This window comes from Protopterus annectens, chromosome 6.part0, assembly GCF_019279795.1.
Source record: "Protopterus annectens isolate FY-2018-M chromosome 6.part0, PAN1.0, whole genome shotgun sequence".
NCBI lineage: Eukaryota > Metazoa > Chordata > Ceratodontiformes > Protopteridae > Protopterus > Protopterus annectens.
Genome location: NC_056737.1, coordinates 21,653,914 through 21,669,672, shown reverse-complemented (window position 1 = coordinate 21,669,672; position 15,759 = coordinate 21,653,914). Strand labels below are relative to the sequence as shown.

At 37.7% G+C, this 15,759-nt stretch overlaps 1 protein-coding gene across 2 annotated transcripts in view; it reads left to right on the top strand.

Annotated features, from left to right (window-relative positions):
* STRN3 (striatin 3) overlaps positions 1 to 15,759 on the top strand; it is a 1,528,247-nt gene that overhangs the window by 1,024,933 nt on the left and 487,555 nt on the right. For both annotated transcript variants that reach the window (XM_044073816.1, XM_044073815.1), the window contains one exon: positions 13,061 to 13,236. In XM_044073816.1, coding sequence (XP_043929751.1) covers positions 13,061 to 13,236 — 176 coding nt within the window. The remainder of the gene's footprint in view (positions 1 to 13,060; positions 13,237 to 15,759) is intronic.

The following is a 15,759-nucleotide window of genomic DNA, read 5'->3' as shown; positions in this document are numbered from 1 at the left end:
TCAGTGGCAGTAAAACTCTTTAAGGGCTTTGCAACCAAACTTGTCTTTTAGTCATCTCAGCTCGACACTGGCCTGTCAATTTGAGTACATGAAAGGTGTCTCGAAGCTTTAGAAGCTGGATGGCTGTTATGCCGATGGCAAGATACAACCCACATCTGTAAGGCTACTGCTGCAGTGATCAGTATGATGAACATTTAAATGCCTGTGCTCCTGCTTTTTTTTTTTCTTAAACATCTTTATTGAATTATCACTTCTGACACAGGTAAATTTACATTTATATAAAAGTAATCAAACTGTATTAAGTTGACGTTTACAAACATTATACTTCACATATATTGATATCTATCATATAACTTAAGCAACATTACATAAATTATTCAATTCCTGCCCTTTTTTTAAACAAGAAACATCTTTATTAAACCAACAGTTATGACATAGACAGTTATACATTTTTATAAATGAAAACAAATCACACCGACATAATCCTAGTTGCAAGCATTTTACATCACAAGCCATACTGACACACTCCCAGTTACAAACATTGTACATCACTTATAATATATCCACTTCATTTTCAGTCAAACATTACATAGCTCATTTAAATCCTGCTTTCTTTTAAATCTCATTCCTCCCTAGTATGTATTGTTCCCAGAAGTTCCCATTGCTCGTGCCCTTTTCTAAAGAGCTCAGTTCCAGCTGTTTTATCTCTGTTACTATACATTTGTATCTTTCTTGATTTCCATATTTCTCTGCTTTATACAGACTTTCATAGAATTTCCAAAATATTTCTAATACCTCTACAGGATCTCTTGTTACCTTTCTTGTTATAGGCTCTTTATCCTTGGCTTCAGGCCTTTTCACTTTCTGTAGCCTGAGTTGTTGTGCTAAAAGTTTTTTTTACTGTAGTAGTGTTATAAAAAAAAAATTTGCTTGACCGCAATCTTCCTAAACTCATATATATTATCAAGGTAATCCTTCATTTTCCATTTGTCAGTCCATCTAAATATGTCTTGTTACTTCTTAACCATAGACCCCTTTATTTTATTTCCACTCTTATTACTGCTGTCCCACTTCCTAGCTGTATCTTCGGAAGTAATTTCTGTCCAGACGAATAGCTCCTGAATAATCTCTACTACCCATTCCTTAAATTCCTCTCTTCAACATATAGGTGGGAAAGCACCACTATCTCATTTTTATTTCATTACCTGTGTTTTTATTTTAGTTGTTATTGACACATGATCTGAAATAGTTCTTGGGTGTGTATCAAGACCTTCAATTAAATGCACATGTTCTTGTGAAATGTAAATTCTGTCTAGCCTACCCCAGTTTTTTATATCTTGGGGAATAATATGTAAATTCACTCCAAACTCCTATTACTGAATTCACAACTTTCACGCCAAATATTTTAATAAATTTCTTCATAAATCCACCCTCCTTTGTTATACTTTCACTTCTGGGCACCCCAGACACATCTTCTAGTCCTCACGTATAAGTAGTGTTCCTTGCTGAAAACGGATATAATCCCATAATTTTCTTAAGCTTTATTAAAGCAGTTTTAGGTGTAATATAAATACATGCCAGTGTAATCCTCCTTTCTTGCCAGTAACTTCTTAGTGCTACAAATCTCCCATTATTATCTTCTTTATCATCTGCTATCACTATTGGAGCTCGTCTTTGAATTACTTTAAGTACTTCTTTTGTTCTTTATCCCAGATATTCCACTGAATAACCATCCTGAAAACCTTTGTCAAATTCACATGTTCATTTATTTCCAAGTGTGGGTTCTGTAACATAGCTATTTGCACTCTACATTTTTAATGTAGTTCAGTATTCTTTCTCTTTTGTATTTATCTGTGAGACCATTGACATTTATAGACATTACAGAAAGCGTCATTGTATTAAAAATGTATTATTCCTGCCTTTTATGTAACACCTTTTTTGTTAAATGTCTAGTCCCAGCTTTTGTGTTACATACATGCACTGTTTGGCAGGTTGAACTTTTATGTTGTTTCTTGTTATATGCATTTGAGCCTATGTCACGTCTTACAAAACTTTTTGTTTTATTGAAAGCAGTCAGACAAAAAAAAATAACCCCCCCTAAAACCTATTAATTTAATACTAACATACAAAACTGTGTACATCTTCAGATATCGAAGTTTTAACCACCTAATAGGAAAAATTGTCCCAAACTGACAGCCACACTCACAGACTTGAGTTAACTTAAAAGTTAGGTTATCCATGCTAAGACGCATGATACAGCCTGTGCTTCTACTAAGTGCTGTCTGGTTTTGTCTTCTGTTTATAGCTCTCCCAGCTGGGAAAACCCCTGAATGTGTTCAGAGAACATTATCTCCTAGCCAGTTTCTCTTTTCTCTTTTATTCCCAGCCCATCACTCTCCACCAGACTGTAACAAATTTCTATTAGATTGTCTCCATGGAGACATTAGAGCCAGGTAGTCAATTTCTCTTTATCAGATTGATTCCATAGAGACATGAGGGCCAGATACAGAATTGTTATTAAGTATACATTCATTTGCTAGAAAAAAGCCTCAAAATATCCAGTATTCTTTTTCATTTACTCACTTTCTTTTAAAACTTGTTACTAAATCAGTCTAAGGTCCTTAATCCAGTCATTCCCCCATGCAAGAATGTTACTTTGTTGTGCTCTTTTAACTATGCTTTTTTTTTACATTGCAGTGCCTACATTTCTTAAAACTGAGCAAGGAGAGACAGAGAAGGGAGAGAAAAAACAGAGCACCTATTTAAAGTCCCCATTACACTTAAAACAGACTGAGAAATGTTACTTTATAGCACACAAAGAAAACCATATACCACAAAAATAGTACTATTAAGAAAAAAGTTTTCTTTATGTGCAGTTAACTTTTTCCCCCTCTCTTCCCATCCTCAAAGCATTTTTCCAAATATTAATGACATGAAGTAGGGCATATACTTTAGAGTCCCCAATAAGTCCAACAGATTCTGAAAAAGTCCAATATTTCCAGATGGTCTTGTAGTGTCATCTTTCACAAATATGATTATAGTATTGTAATCCTACATTAAGTTACTGGTTTTATTACTGTTCATCTCCATCTCTCATATACTCTCTCTGCTTCATTTCCGGCATACTCTCGATTCTTCTAGTCAACTCTTGTGCTCCCTTCCTTCTCTCCAACATTTTTTGTTGAAACAGTGGAAAAGGTTTCACAGGTACAGTTTTTCTGTGGTCTTTATTACCAGAAGGACAAGAAGCAGAACCTCCTCCTGTTTCACACCTCACTTTTTGTTGGACAAGCTTTACTATTTCCTCCTTGGTGTGTATTTAATCAAAAAATGATTTTGTTACTCCAGGGGAGAATGACTTGAAGACAGCTGGGTACAGCAGTTTGAATCTCACACCTGCGTCTCAACATTCCCACAGTAGTGAAATTAATTTACACCTCTTCTAACGTGTGCAGTGAGCAATCATTCTCCACAAACACTGCTGTCTGACACTTAGTATTTTGTCCTTCTGCCACAGTTATGTCAGAATCAACTCTTGCTGGTAGGATTGCATCTTTACTAGTAAAGGTCTAGGTTGTTTTATCATAGCCAGGTTTGGAGCATACATATACAATGTGTCCTTTCAGCTATCTACTCCTGCTGTGGAATACCAGTCCAGTTACTTATTTGTGCCTTCATAAAATTAATGCTGTCCATTCCTTCCAGCTTTTCTGGTATAACTGAAAATCTCAGGTTTTCTGCTCTGTCCTGTAATTCAGTTTTTTGAAACATTTCTTCTTGAGCAATCTCATACTCATGTAGCCTTTTCTTCATTTCAACCTCTGATTTTTGCAGCTTTATCACATCTAAATGTCTGTTTAAAGTTTCTGTTACTTCCAGCCTTTTGTTGTTTGTGGTGATGTACTCCCAACAGTGTTTCATTTATTTTAACCAGGTCTTTGTGCAGTTTTCTTGTATCTTCCTTTAGGTTACTGGAAGTCATGTTTGGACGTTGCATTGCTTTTTGCTGAACAGTTGCAGAACATTTTCCTAGTCAGTGTTTCTTCATCACTTTTTGTAGCTGATTTATTTCCAGGTGCTCTGTATTTCTTTTTTCCTGGCACCCAGGCAATATACTTACTAGCCAGTTACTGACATTTTCCCATAAACACAAAAGTCTACTGGCCTTCTCTGTTTCTGTTTTCACACTGGGAAAACTAGAGTTAAGCTGGTACTTAATGTGCGGCCATCTTGGAAGTCGTGCCACTGCTGCTTTTGATTTTAACTGTGACTTTTATTAGCAGGGTAGAGTAGTATACCCAGGCAGCAAGTCTGTCAGCTTCTCAGCTTTGATGACTGCTATGAAGAACTCTTATCTGTATTAAAAAAAGACAATAAAGTAACTTCTAGAAAAGTAATTTATTAATTCATTTGGTAATTAGTAGGTATATGAGCTGGTCCCAGGACCCGTTTCAGTCGCACCCCATCTAAAAGGCCGTTACAAAAAAACAAGTCGAGAATATAACCAAGTTAAAGTTAATCTGCAGCAAAGCAATGCTGCAGAGAAAATAATGTTACAAAAAGGTTACAGAGCATCCCATAATAAAGCTGGTTCATGTTCGTTTGTCTTGGTGCATAATGAAGGTAAAAATGGCATGCAGTATAATTTGTAGTGTTGTAAACTAAGGGAGCACAAGGGAGAGAGCATTGCTTTGTGGTCCTTGTTTATTATTCAGTTTGTGTGTGTGTAGCTTAGCCATTGAGACTGCTTTTAAGCGTAGTGATATCAGCAACTTGATGGAAGAAAGAATTCCATCCGTGCCAGTTGCTGATTTGGAATACGTTTTTGTCCTGTTATGTAAGTATTGCAGTATTTCCATTGCTGTCTATATTCCAGTCTCTTATTAGTCAGAGTATGTTTATCTACCATTTCAGCCTCTGTGCTTGTTTATCACTGGGTGACCTTGAGCAAGTTATTTAACCAGATTTTCCTCCCAGCCAGTTCACCCCTAAAAGGGACTGTCTCTTTTGGACCTACTTGGTTAACAAATGGGCATTATTATTGTTATTATTATTATTAGTTTCACCCATTTCAGCTAAACAGCTCCTAGGAATTGTTTAGCAGGGATCATACTGATTCATCATGTCTTTGTTGAAACCTGCTAAATTGTAAGCTGTCAAAAAGCCCAAATCATTGCCAGCTGTTTTAATCATAACGTCAGATATTTAACCCCTCAGCATAAGTTGACCGTGTCTTTTTCAGTAGGGCTGTGCCCACTACATTCTCTAAGTTGGAGGCTTTATCCCCCCCCCCCCGTGGTCCCACTTTCTAAATATGGTATCTGTGATCTGCTCCACTCCGAGACTATATACCCACATAACACCGTGTATTTGCTAAACCATGAGTCAAAGAATGCAGCTGTCGGCAGTCTGCCCATTTGCTGAAAAAAAGACAAATTTGTTGAATTTCAACAAAATGAGATCCAACAAATCATTTAAGTGTTTTCTAGCATATGCTTTCAAGAAAGATTATCTCTGATTTTGAAGGCTGTCAGCACAGAGTAATTGTAATTGTTTGGACTTTCCTGGTATGACCAGCTCAGCAGAATTCTGAAATGTTTTCTAGCCCCGTGCTGGCACTTGTGCATATACCACCATGTAAGGGTGATGGGTGCAGTACGCAGTCTTTGTGTTCTCTCTCTCTTTTTTTTTGGACCATTCTTACAGTTCTAGTTCTCATGTATTTTGTTAGAAAGTTCCTATGCTCACTACCTAGCTAAAGTACAACCTCTTAAGTGTTGCTGCAGTCATCAGATAATATGCTAGGATTCAGCTAGCACTGTTTCTGTTGAGATGACTTGCCACTCTTTTCATGCCACCAGATCTTCCTCAGACAGTGAGTTGACCTTATGCCTGTTAAATGAAGAGATGTGAAACAGCACAAGTGCACTGCTGATGGTCATCTTGTTGGAGGCTGCTTATTGGGATGTTAGCACAGACTATCCCTTGTTGCAACTTGCTTGCCCCTAGCTAGCACTCATAACACTGGCCCTTGAATATCCCAGATTAAACACTGAATTAGCGTGCCAATTCCTCTTGACTTTCTCTGAGTTTGAGGAAGGATCAGTAGATAGAAAAGGTAAGACTATAATGGGAATTCCAACACTTTGTGGAACTGTGTGAATGTCCAACATATTGGATGTCTGCACACTGATGCATGGTGGGATTTATTGGATGTCTTCATAATGTCTGCATGGTGAGATCTTTCCTTAAGAATGTAGACGTAAAACTTAAAAGTCCATCATTTGAACCCCATGCAAAGCCTTTTGAAGACTGTTATAACCATGCTTCCTACCATTGATTCTGATCTAGGCAGCCACTATGTGCCTCCCAGTCATTCATCACTTCATTTGTTGCTTGAGTTACAGCCATCATGTGAGAAGAGAGTCACACATTTTCTCCCCTCTCCCCCTTTACCTCGTCCAAGAAAGGGTATTTGTTAGGATGCTGTGGTTCTTGTTTTTGAAAGGTGCAAGGATAGTGAAACCTTCACGCCACAGAGCTCCTTGTTAAAAGGCCCCATCTGCTGAGAAGGTAGTTTAGCTCATATCTCTCAAATGTCCAGATTTTTCCCTTATAGTTTTGGCTTGTTCATAAAATTTGTGGTTTTTCTGACAAGTCACTGGGATGATCTGAGGACGGAAGTCACCAATTAATGACACACATTTGAGTTTCAGACTTCAAATCACTCAGTGTATGTTAACACAATCCCTGTTACTCTAGCAATTTTCTAAGTTTATAAGAGCAATATTTAACATCTCTTTCTATTTTTTGGCCTTTGTCCCCCCATTTTGTCAGGCTTTGTCCAGATTTCTTGTACTAGGAGGTTGAGAGGTATGGTTTGGCTTATGAAGTTTAATGTGGGTAGTAATTTTGCTTCTCTACTTTCACCACAGGTATGGTTCAAGCAGCATCTGGGTAAGAAGAATGAGTGTTCTTGTGTCGTCCATCACGTAGAATCTGTCTTGAAGGAAGCCATTTATGTGGCTTAGAAACATTCAAGTTTGACAGACCTTGCTTGCAAGAAGATTGATGCCCTCTTTATACCCTCAGCAGAATGGATTATTATTATTACAGAGCATTATATAGAGTCCAGCATTAGTCACAGAAGCCATTTCCTTCTTGTTGCCTGATAAGGAATCCAGAGTCCTAGACAGGATGGGTAAGAGGATGTTATCTTTTGCTTCATTGGACCTTAGGTCCTATAGTTTTCTGTTTTACCTGTCCAGTTTCCAGGACTTGGCTGTGGAAAAAATCTTTTCATGCACTTTCCTGAGACCGTGGTAAAGTACTCCGAAAAGGCCCTCATAATTTCTTTATTAGTCAGCTTTTGTATTATCCATTGTGTAAGTTTAGCTATGTTGAGGCTGTGGGCCAGATCAGCGGCCTCTAGCATATGCCTACTCCAGATGTAATGGTCCAGGCTCTTACCTTTCAAAAAGGAGCTAGTGATGCTTTTCTGGTTGTCTTTTTCTGTTAATATGATGTTTTTGATGAGGTTTGTCAAGACTTGGCCAATGACTTCCCAAAAAAGTTGTTTATACTTTAGAACTAAAGAAAGAGTCACTTAAAACGATGAGACCATAACACAGCTTTATTAAAAATGAACTTGACATCTTTTTAAGTGACTTTTTTTTTATTTTTCTTTAGTTCTTAGTTTTTGGTCCTTGTGGGCTGTTGTTTTTTGTTTCTAAATGTATGCTAACTTATCACTGCAAGAAGTTGGATTTTAAGGAGACTCCATAGAAGCTGGAAGCTCATTGATGGTGTCTCTGTTTATTGATCTTCCTAGCTAGCATCCAGATGTTGCAGTCTTGAATTGACAGAGTTAAGCTTCTCTCACATTTTACCTCTACCCACTAAGATCTCCAAATTGAACCACGTAGGCTCTGTGGGAATCCTGGAATTGCTCTGGACTCTGCTTTTCAAAGGGGCCATTGAGCCTTCTCCAGTTCCAAAAGAGTGCATTGGTGTGTTTTCTTGCCTCTTCCTTGTTGCTAAGAGAACACGATGATTCCATCCACTCTTGGGTTTCAGTGACTTAATCAGATATAGCCAGTTTGTCAAGTTCCAGATGGCTTCTTTCCAGGAGATCAAGCTGCTAATACCTTATACGGCATGGATAGAATCATAAGGACATGATGGATGCCTTTTAATGTATCATCATGGGAGGATTAGACAGTAGGTTACATTGATTTACTGTGGGTGAGCTTTACTTTAGAACTGTGTGTTGATGCTTTATATCTATGATCCTCCCAGAGTGCTTTTCTGGTTGTTGACCATCAAGGCTATATCCTTGTTGGAAAATGCCTTGGATTCCTTTACTTAGTTGACAGTTTTTGACTGGGCTAACCAGAAAAAATTCTTTTAACAGCATTTGCTTTAGACCACCTATGGTTGTAAGCTCGGAAGGTCACAAGTAAACTGAGAATTTGTGTCTTTCTTTCAGAATGGGCTTTGACTCTCTTCATGGTCAGTCATTCTTGACTGCAGAGGGAAACACATGAGGGTCATATTCATGGTACACTGTGTGAAGTTCATTGATGAATGCATGCAAAGAAAATGATGTGCTTCTGCCACTACTATCTTCAGAGTCCCATTCATAAATGTACAAAGGAGAATGCTGCACTGTACCATGAAGTGCCACTGCACATAAAGTCTTCATACCCTTACAAACTTTCTATTGGTGTTTGACTTCTGTTACTGGCTCTAAATTATTTTAAACTGTGGAGAGGAACAAAGATGAGTTTTGAGACTGGGGTAAAACTAAGGGAGCAAAGAAACCTTGGAGGTGGATTGGGCATAGGGTGCTTAGGACTGTTTCTAAAACTTTGAAGAAGAAATTAAAAAAATGGAGGACAATGTTACCCGAGAATGTGAGGTTAGCAAATGATAGGGCATACATAGGGTGGATGGAAGGGGGTGAAGGAAGTACATTCCAGTGGATCTAGCAGAAGTGCAACAAAGGTGTAAGGTGAAAGACGGATTGGCAGAATCATCCAGGAAGAGATCAAGGACAGTTTGTGGTATTTAGTAAAAATGAGCCTGGCCCCATGATGTAGAAGGATGAACCTTGACTGTAAGCTATGGAGTGAACTTCGATTAGAGGGAGTGACCATGGCAGAGACAGGCACAGAGATAGAGAGGAGTGAAGAGATGTATCCCAATTATTTTCCTGGTGGGAAGAAGGGTAGCCTACACTTAGGTGCACACTAAGCAGGTGTTACTTCCTAATGGAGATTAGGTAGACCACCTAGCATGCTTTGGGTTTAGTGGGCAGGTTTGTTTGATGACATCCTTTCCAGAAATGAAGGAATGTCCATTGCAGACAGCCCATTGTACATCCTTTTCCGTGACACTGCCATTTGTGGAAACTTAAACCATCTCTGATAGCTGCAACTGCTTTAACAATAGCTTATGTTGACCAGCTTTTGTCCTTTGTTAATGGGGAACTAATGGGTCATGTGATCACATTTGGCTCAGATGACACTTGTGGTTTACAAGGTGAGGCAAGTGAGCAAAAAAATGTGTATAGCTGTGAATACCAGCCTGTGGCCTGGTTGGACTGAGTAGAAATGGTATGGAGGTTACAGAAGGTAGGAAAAAAAGTAGAGGTACTGAATAAATGCTTTCCTTCAGCCTTTACAAAGGAACAAAAAGGGAGAATGTCATGCTAAGAGGAAGATGGAACAAAGTGCGGATTAGGAGCTGTGGTATAAAATAAGGAGAGAGGAAGTAGAGGGGGAACTGGAAGGAATGAGAAATAGAAAAGGAATCCACAGAGGCATTCATGTGGACATGGAAGAGAGAAAGGTTCAGGTAGAAGGTTAGAGAACCCGGGGAGGTAGAATGATAAAAGCACTGAAAGAGTAGATGAGATAGACTTCTTGTCTGCTGCCTTCAAGCAAAATGTGTTATTGGACTAAAAAGATGTTAAAGTGGAAATATATCCAACGTGACTACAGTACAAAGATTAATGGTACTTTAAGATACTGGAGACAGCCTAAGGAGTGCTTTTATGTGGCCATATAAACAGTAAGTGTGTTACAAGAAGATTTTCCTAATGAGAGGAAAAGGGACATTTTAGAAAAGAAATAGGGCAGAATGTGCTAAATGTCATAAGACTGGACATTTTTTTGCTGGATAATGACGAGCTGACTTCAGCAGTTGAAGGTAGTGTTGATGAAAATGTCTTTATAGAAGTGGAAGATAAATTGCAACAAGAATATTAAAATGTAGTAATTGTGGATGATGTGTTACAGGGAAGTAGAAAAGAACAAATGTATGAACAAAATGTAGATAGTGGTGAAAAAATGCTGTGATATGTGGAAATGCAGAAGTAAAAGCAGCTACAATATACAGATTTTCATTGTTGCAGCTAGAAATGATTGAAGAAAATTTTAATGGAGACAGGGATAAAAATAAAGGTTAGAATTTTTGTTGTAAGATGAGTTAAATATAGAAAAAGGAAAATTCAGCTAGTCAACACAAAATAAAAAAAAAGATAAGGGTAATATGGAAATTTACTTTAAACATAATTGTTTTAAAAAAAAAGCTGAGATTTATTTTTCAAGAATAGAAGGGAAGTACTGGGAGGGAACTTTGAAAAATGTGACAGGATGATGAAGCAATGGGAAGAATTTTTTTACAAGAAATACAAACTATAGTAAAACTTTGAAAATGTTTTAGACTTTAATTTGTAAAGAATGTATATTTACAGAATTGTGTGGTTTTGAGAAAGTTAAGGTACTTTAGGAGTATATGTAGATATATTCCCAAGTGTAATGGAAAAATAGTTATTGCAGATAAGTTTTAAAGTTACCCGGGGTCATGACTTAACCTTGGTCAAGAGAGAAATGTTATATAACAAGTTTGAAAAGAATGGTGTAAACTTGTTAAACCCTAATGCTGTAGTGTTTTTTTTTTCTGGCTTTGTTACATATGTTTCTGTAATTAGAGAGTGATGCATTATAAAAGCAGTAGCATAACTGGTAAGACACAAGTATATGGAATTATGGGAGTAGGTGGTTACAAACAAAATAATTAAAAGAAGAAGAGATAATGAAATATTGACATATCAAATAAGGATGTTTGAATGGAGAATCTATATAGGTGAAGTTGTTCAAGACAGGAAAAAATAGTAGGAAGACATAACAATAACATTTTATTATGTAGATCCATGGCAGGAGTTACAAGAAATCCAAAAGGTTATAAGTAATAGGAGAAGCAGGTTAAGAAATCTAGATTAAAATCTTTATGTAGAGTAATGTTGAATAGTCTTCACATGAAAGGATTAATGTATTATAAAGCTGAACAATAAATATTGTGTACTAAGTGTAAAAAGGAAATTTATGGTACAGAATTGGATATATAAAGATATTTAAGGAGATAGAAGAAACTGGCATAAATAAAATCCTGTATGGTATTAATCTGAGAAATGTTGTAAAATAATGTGATAAATTAGGCAAAGCTTTTTGTTTAATATATTTTAAGCTAGATGTTAGGAAGTGTGTGATAAGGGAATGGAATGAAGTAGAATTTATCAGAAAAATCAGATCTTGGTTATGGCAAAGGAGTGTGGGGGGTGAAGTCCTATTCTGAACTGAATAATGTGATGGAGTAATATTTTCATTTTTGGTTTATCAGCTCATCCTAAGGATTGAGCACTTACAAGTGTAGTCACTCCCCTTCTACTGCACTGCATTATCAATATTGTAAAATAATCCAGGTATTTGATATAGGAATTGAACCCGCAGCCTTCTGATATTCTACACCAAAAGCAAGGGTGCTACTTTTTGAGGTACTGAGATTGCCATGAGTGACATTTTAAGGTATGCATCGTATAGTTTTCTGTAACTTGTCAAAGTGCAAAAAAAAGTTTTATTTTAAATAAGTACATGTAGAAACCACAATTGTGTACACACACACACACACACATACATACATACGCTTAGACATACGTGTTAGCCTTGATGATCTCATGCTTTTCCTTTATTCATAAATTCATTCAATTTCTTTGCCCACCACAGTTTTGTTTCTTTCTTTGGTCAGTCAAGAGGAGGTATTCTTTGCAGAAATTTAAACCCTTCTCTTCAGAAAGTAGATGATTTTGGCTATCCCCACTTGTAGACACCCCATCCTGTCATGCAGTTTCCAGTCCACGTTTCAAATCTGGATAACTTGCACTGCAGCCAAGAGGAGTTCTTTTGTGCTATTGAATCACCATTTATTTGTAAATGCTGCAGTATTTGCCTACGTCGTCTGGGTCATAACTGAAAAAGATGTTTAGCTGTTCTTATACCCAACTAGCCACTAAATATATGTATTATGTCTATCATTGAACAATGCCTAGGAGAAATAGGCAAGTTCATAGTCAGAGTAGTGAAATCTAAAGAGCCAGGTGTTACTGTATAGAGCACTGTTAATCTTCATCTAGTTTATCTGTGTGAGTTTTTGAGGTGGTTGAGGGAGTCAAGAGATGTGAATACAATGATTGTGAGAATATTGTTGGATATATGCTGTTTAGAGGCAGGTGGTGGAGTGATTGAAATATGTAAAAATTTGAAGGGGACCTTTAAGTAATTGGATTGAAGAGGAAATATAGTTAGGAAGGTGTAATGACAAGCAGGTTGTAAGTAATAGATTTAAGTGTGAAATTAAACAGTTATCTGAGATGTATGTGGCTAGCTAGACATCTTTCAATGGCAGTGAACCTCACATCTGGTGAGAAAGTTAAAATTCTCTCATTGGTTGGAGATAGGTTGGAGAAGGTTGTTGGTAGAACTATACAGTTGGATGATTCATTAAGTTGACTTCTTTTCCTTTGGTATATTTTTGTGCATCTCATTCTAGCTGTCTTAAGAATATTACACAGTATTTGTTTCTTTACAAAATGTTTTGATTCAGTGGTGATTCAGTAACTCTGCAGTGTATCAGGTACATAATTTTGATCTGCTGTATTTAAGTATTTAACTTGCCAGTGTTGGTTCACTTAATATATAAATATATTTTTTTCTTTCAGTTGCCACCAAACAAAGATGCATTTAGGAAGATGTGGAATCCTAAATATACACTACGTAGTCACTTTGATGGAGTTCGAGCCATAGCATTTCATCCGACAGAGCCTGTGCTGGTTACAGCCTCTGAGGACCACACACTAAAACTTTGGAACTTACAGAAAACAGTTACTGCCAAAAAGCAAGTCCTTTTTTCAAAAATACATGTTTGTGAATTACAGTCCATGCTTATTACTTACCTTGCAAGATAGTGTTGAGCTCTTACAATCTTTGAGTATTTCAAGGCAGTGCACATTCAGTCTTTAGAACCAAAATTATTCTGCCATCAAGGTCATATGCTTCTGCTCAGGGCATTGCAGTGGGTACTGAAAGTAAATGAGGTAAGATGAAAAGATATGAACTTGGATTTCATTCTGAAGCTAAGGAAAGGTCTTGCTGTTGAAGTAAATAGTGTGGGAAGAAACAGCCAGGGAATTGTTATTGTTAGGCTTGTATAGGCCCTAGGGCCAATAGCCTAGTACAAACCTATGAACCTATAAGGATGCTGTCTTTAGTGTGACCTTGTTAGAAAAACTTACACAGCATTATCTGCTTTTTGCTCACTGTCATGGTTAGGATATTGTCATGGATGACCTTAGGTTTTCAGATGGATTCAGATTGTTTGAGCTGTCTTGTGTAGCAAACTGAAGAGAATCTGGCATCTGCCAGTATGATTTCTTCCTGTGGCACAGGGAAGTGTTTGTAGTTTAGTACTGTTAATTTGAAGAGTACTCATTTTGCAACAGCGTGCTCACTCTAGTAACACTGCTGTACTCTAGGTACATGTTGTACTTCAGTTTGCCTAAGTCTTTAAATACCAAAAAAGTTAACCACAGTGGAAGTCTCACTTTAACTGGATAAAGTAAGTAACACATTAACCAGGGCAGCCAACCTCCACTCACTGGAGGCTGTCATGTAGGATGGTCAGCACCTGCCATGGTACAACCAGCCAGGTGCTCTCATTTTGTGGGCAAACCAAGATGTAAGAGTAGCATGATGTAAGTACTTAAACCACACAGACTTTTTTTTTATGTGCAGCAGCTAATTTGGTACCCATAATCGTAAACGTCAAAACAAATTTCTTCGACATTGCAAAACCTTTAGTTAGTCATAACTCAGAAGGATGTGTGTTCCTGACATTACATTTGTAAACCAGCCCAGACAGAAGGAAGAATGCTTCTCTGTGTGACAGGGTGTGAATAGATGTCCTTAAAGTTATTCATGACTGGCAACCATCAAAATTAGCGCTAGTTAAGGGTCCAAGTAGTTGCTTTAATTGCTGTCTGAATAAGGAGCACAGAAACCGGAGAAGAAGCAGTCCAGTGTTGATGGGGGAGGGGGGTGTATACTAGGTACCTTACTTCATAAATATTCATACTGATCATATCAGAAAAATTACACAAATTGAAGATTAGAAAGAGAATAACTTTTGTGTTTCGTGAGTGTGCACTTTGTTCCTTTATGTGACTTGCCAACCATGTAAGCTTGTGGGGTTAGAGGTATTTTTGCTCTCTTTGTATGTCTTAGTTTATTTGCTGTCATAATTAAAGTGAGATTTGCTTGCCCCCCCCCCCCCCCGACTCCCCTACCCCGACACCCCTACCCCAGAAGATCTGGCTTTGAAAGCCTTCTGCTGCATTTCATAACTTTCAAACATCTCCTTTGGTCAGAAGTGCATATATCTCAAAGCAGGACACATCACAATGACATGCCAGGCTAAGAAGATGCTCTTAGCCCTTACAATCCCCATTTCTTTTATGCTGTTCACAATTAGGATTTCTCTTCTTACGTATGTCATCGGAAGATTCTTACATCTGGTGCCTAAAATGCATAAACCTTTGTCACTGGAAAATTCATACGTTTGGTACCTAAAGTGCATAAACCTTCAAACTGTTCTTGTGGATCTTCGATCACAATCCTGAAGTTTCGTAGGGTCTCTTTTTATTAGCTGTAAAAGAAGAACAGTGTGAAGCATTGTCACGTGTGTCAGTAGTTCACCTCATCCAGCCAAAGGAGATGGAAGTACAGCTGCTTAAGGTTTGTGTCACTTGAAGTAAGATGACTTTCCCAAGAACAAAGATGATGTTCATTCACACATTCCTAAGTCAGTTTATGGATGACAGGAAAGGATTAAGAAGCTAGATGTCACTGCTGTCCTCTCATGAAGCCCTTTCCTTGTGAGTCACAGATTTACTTGACCAGTGAGGGAGTGCTCTCTCGTTTTATATCAACAATGAGAGGAGTGAGAATTGCATCCCTGATGGTCACCTTGGTGGTGATAGGTGTTGTGTAAGTAGCTCACGTTCAAGTAAAACAGCATAAGTGCACCAACAAGCCCACATTTTATTAACCTTGGATTCCCCATTGAAGTTCAGTGGTCAAACTCAGGATCAGAGCATTTTCACCTCTTCCCCCCAAGTGGATAAAGGTTTGTTTTCTGAAGTGGAAAAGATAATCTCACAAACAAGTTGGCCCAGTGGTGGTGGTGGTGGCCAAACATTGGGCATTCATAAATGATCTGTTATCTGGTAGGATTTGTCCTTGTGAGTGCTTGAGTACATCGAGGAGAACATTTTGATGTCTGCACTATGCCCTGCACAAGCCCTTCGTGAGTAGGTGCCTTTTTGCCTGACAATTAATTCATACCTGCAGTTTTTGTATTACC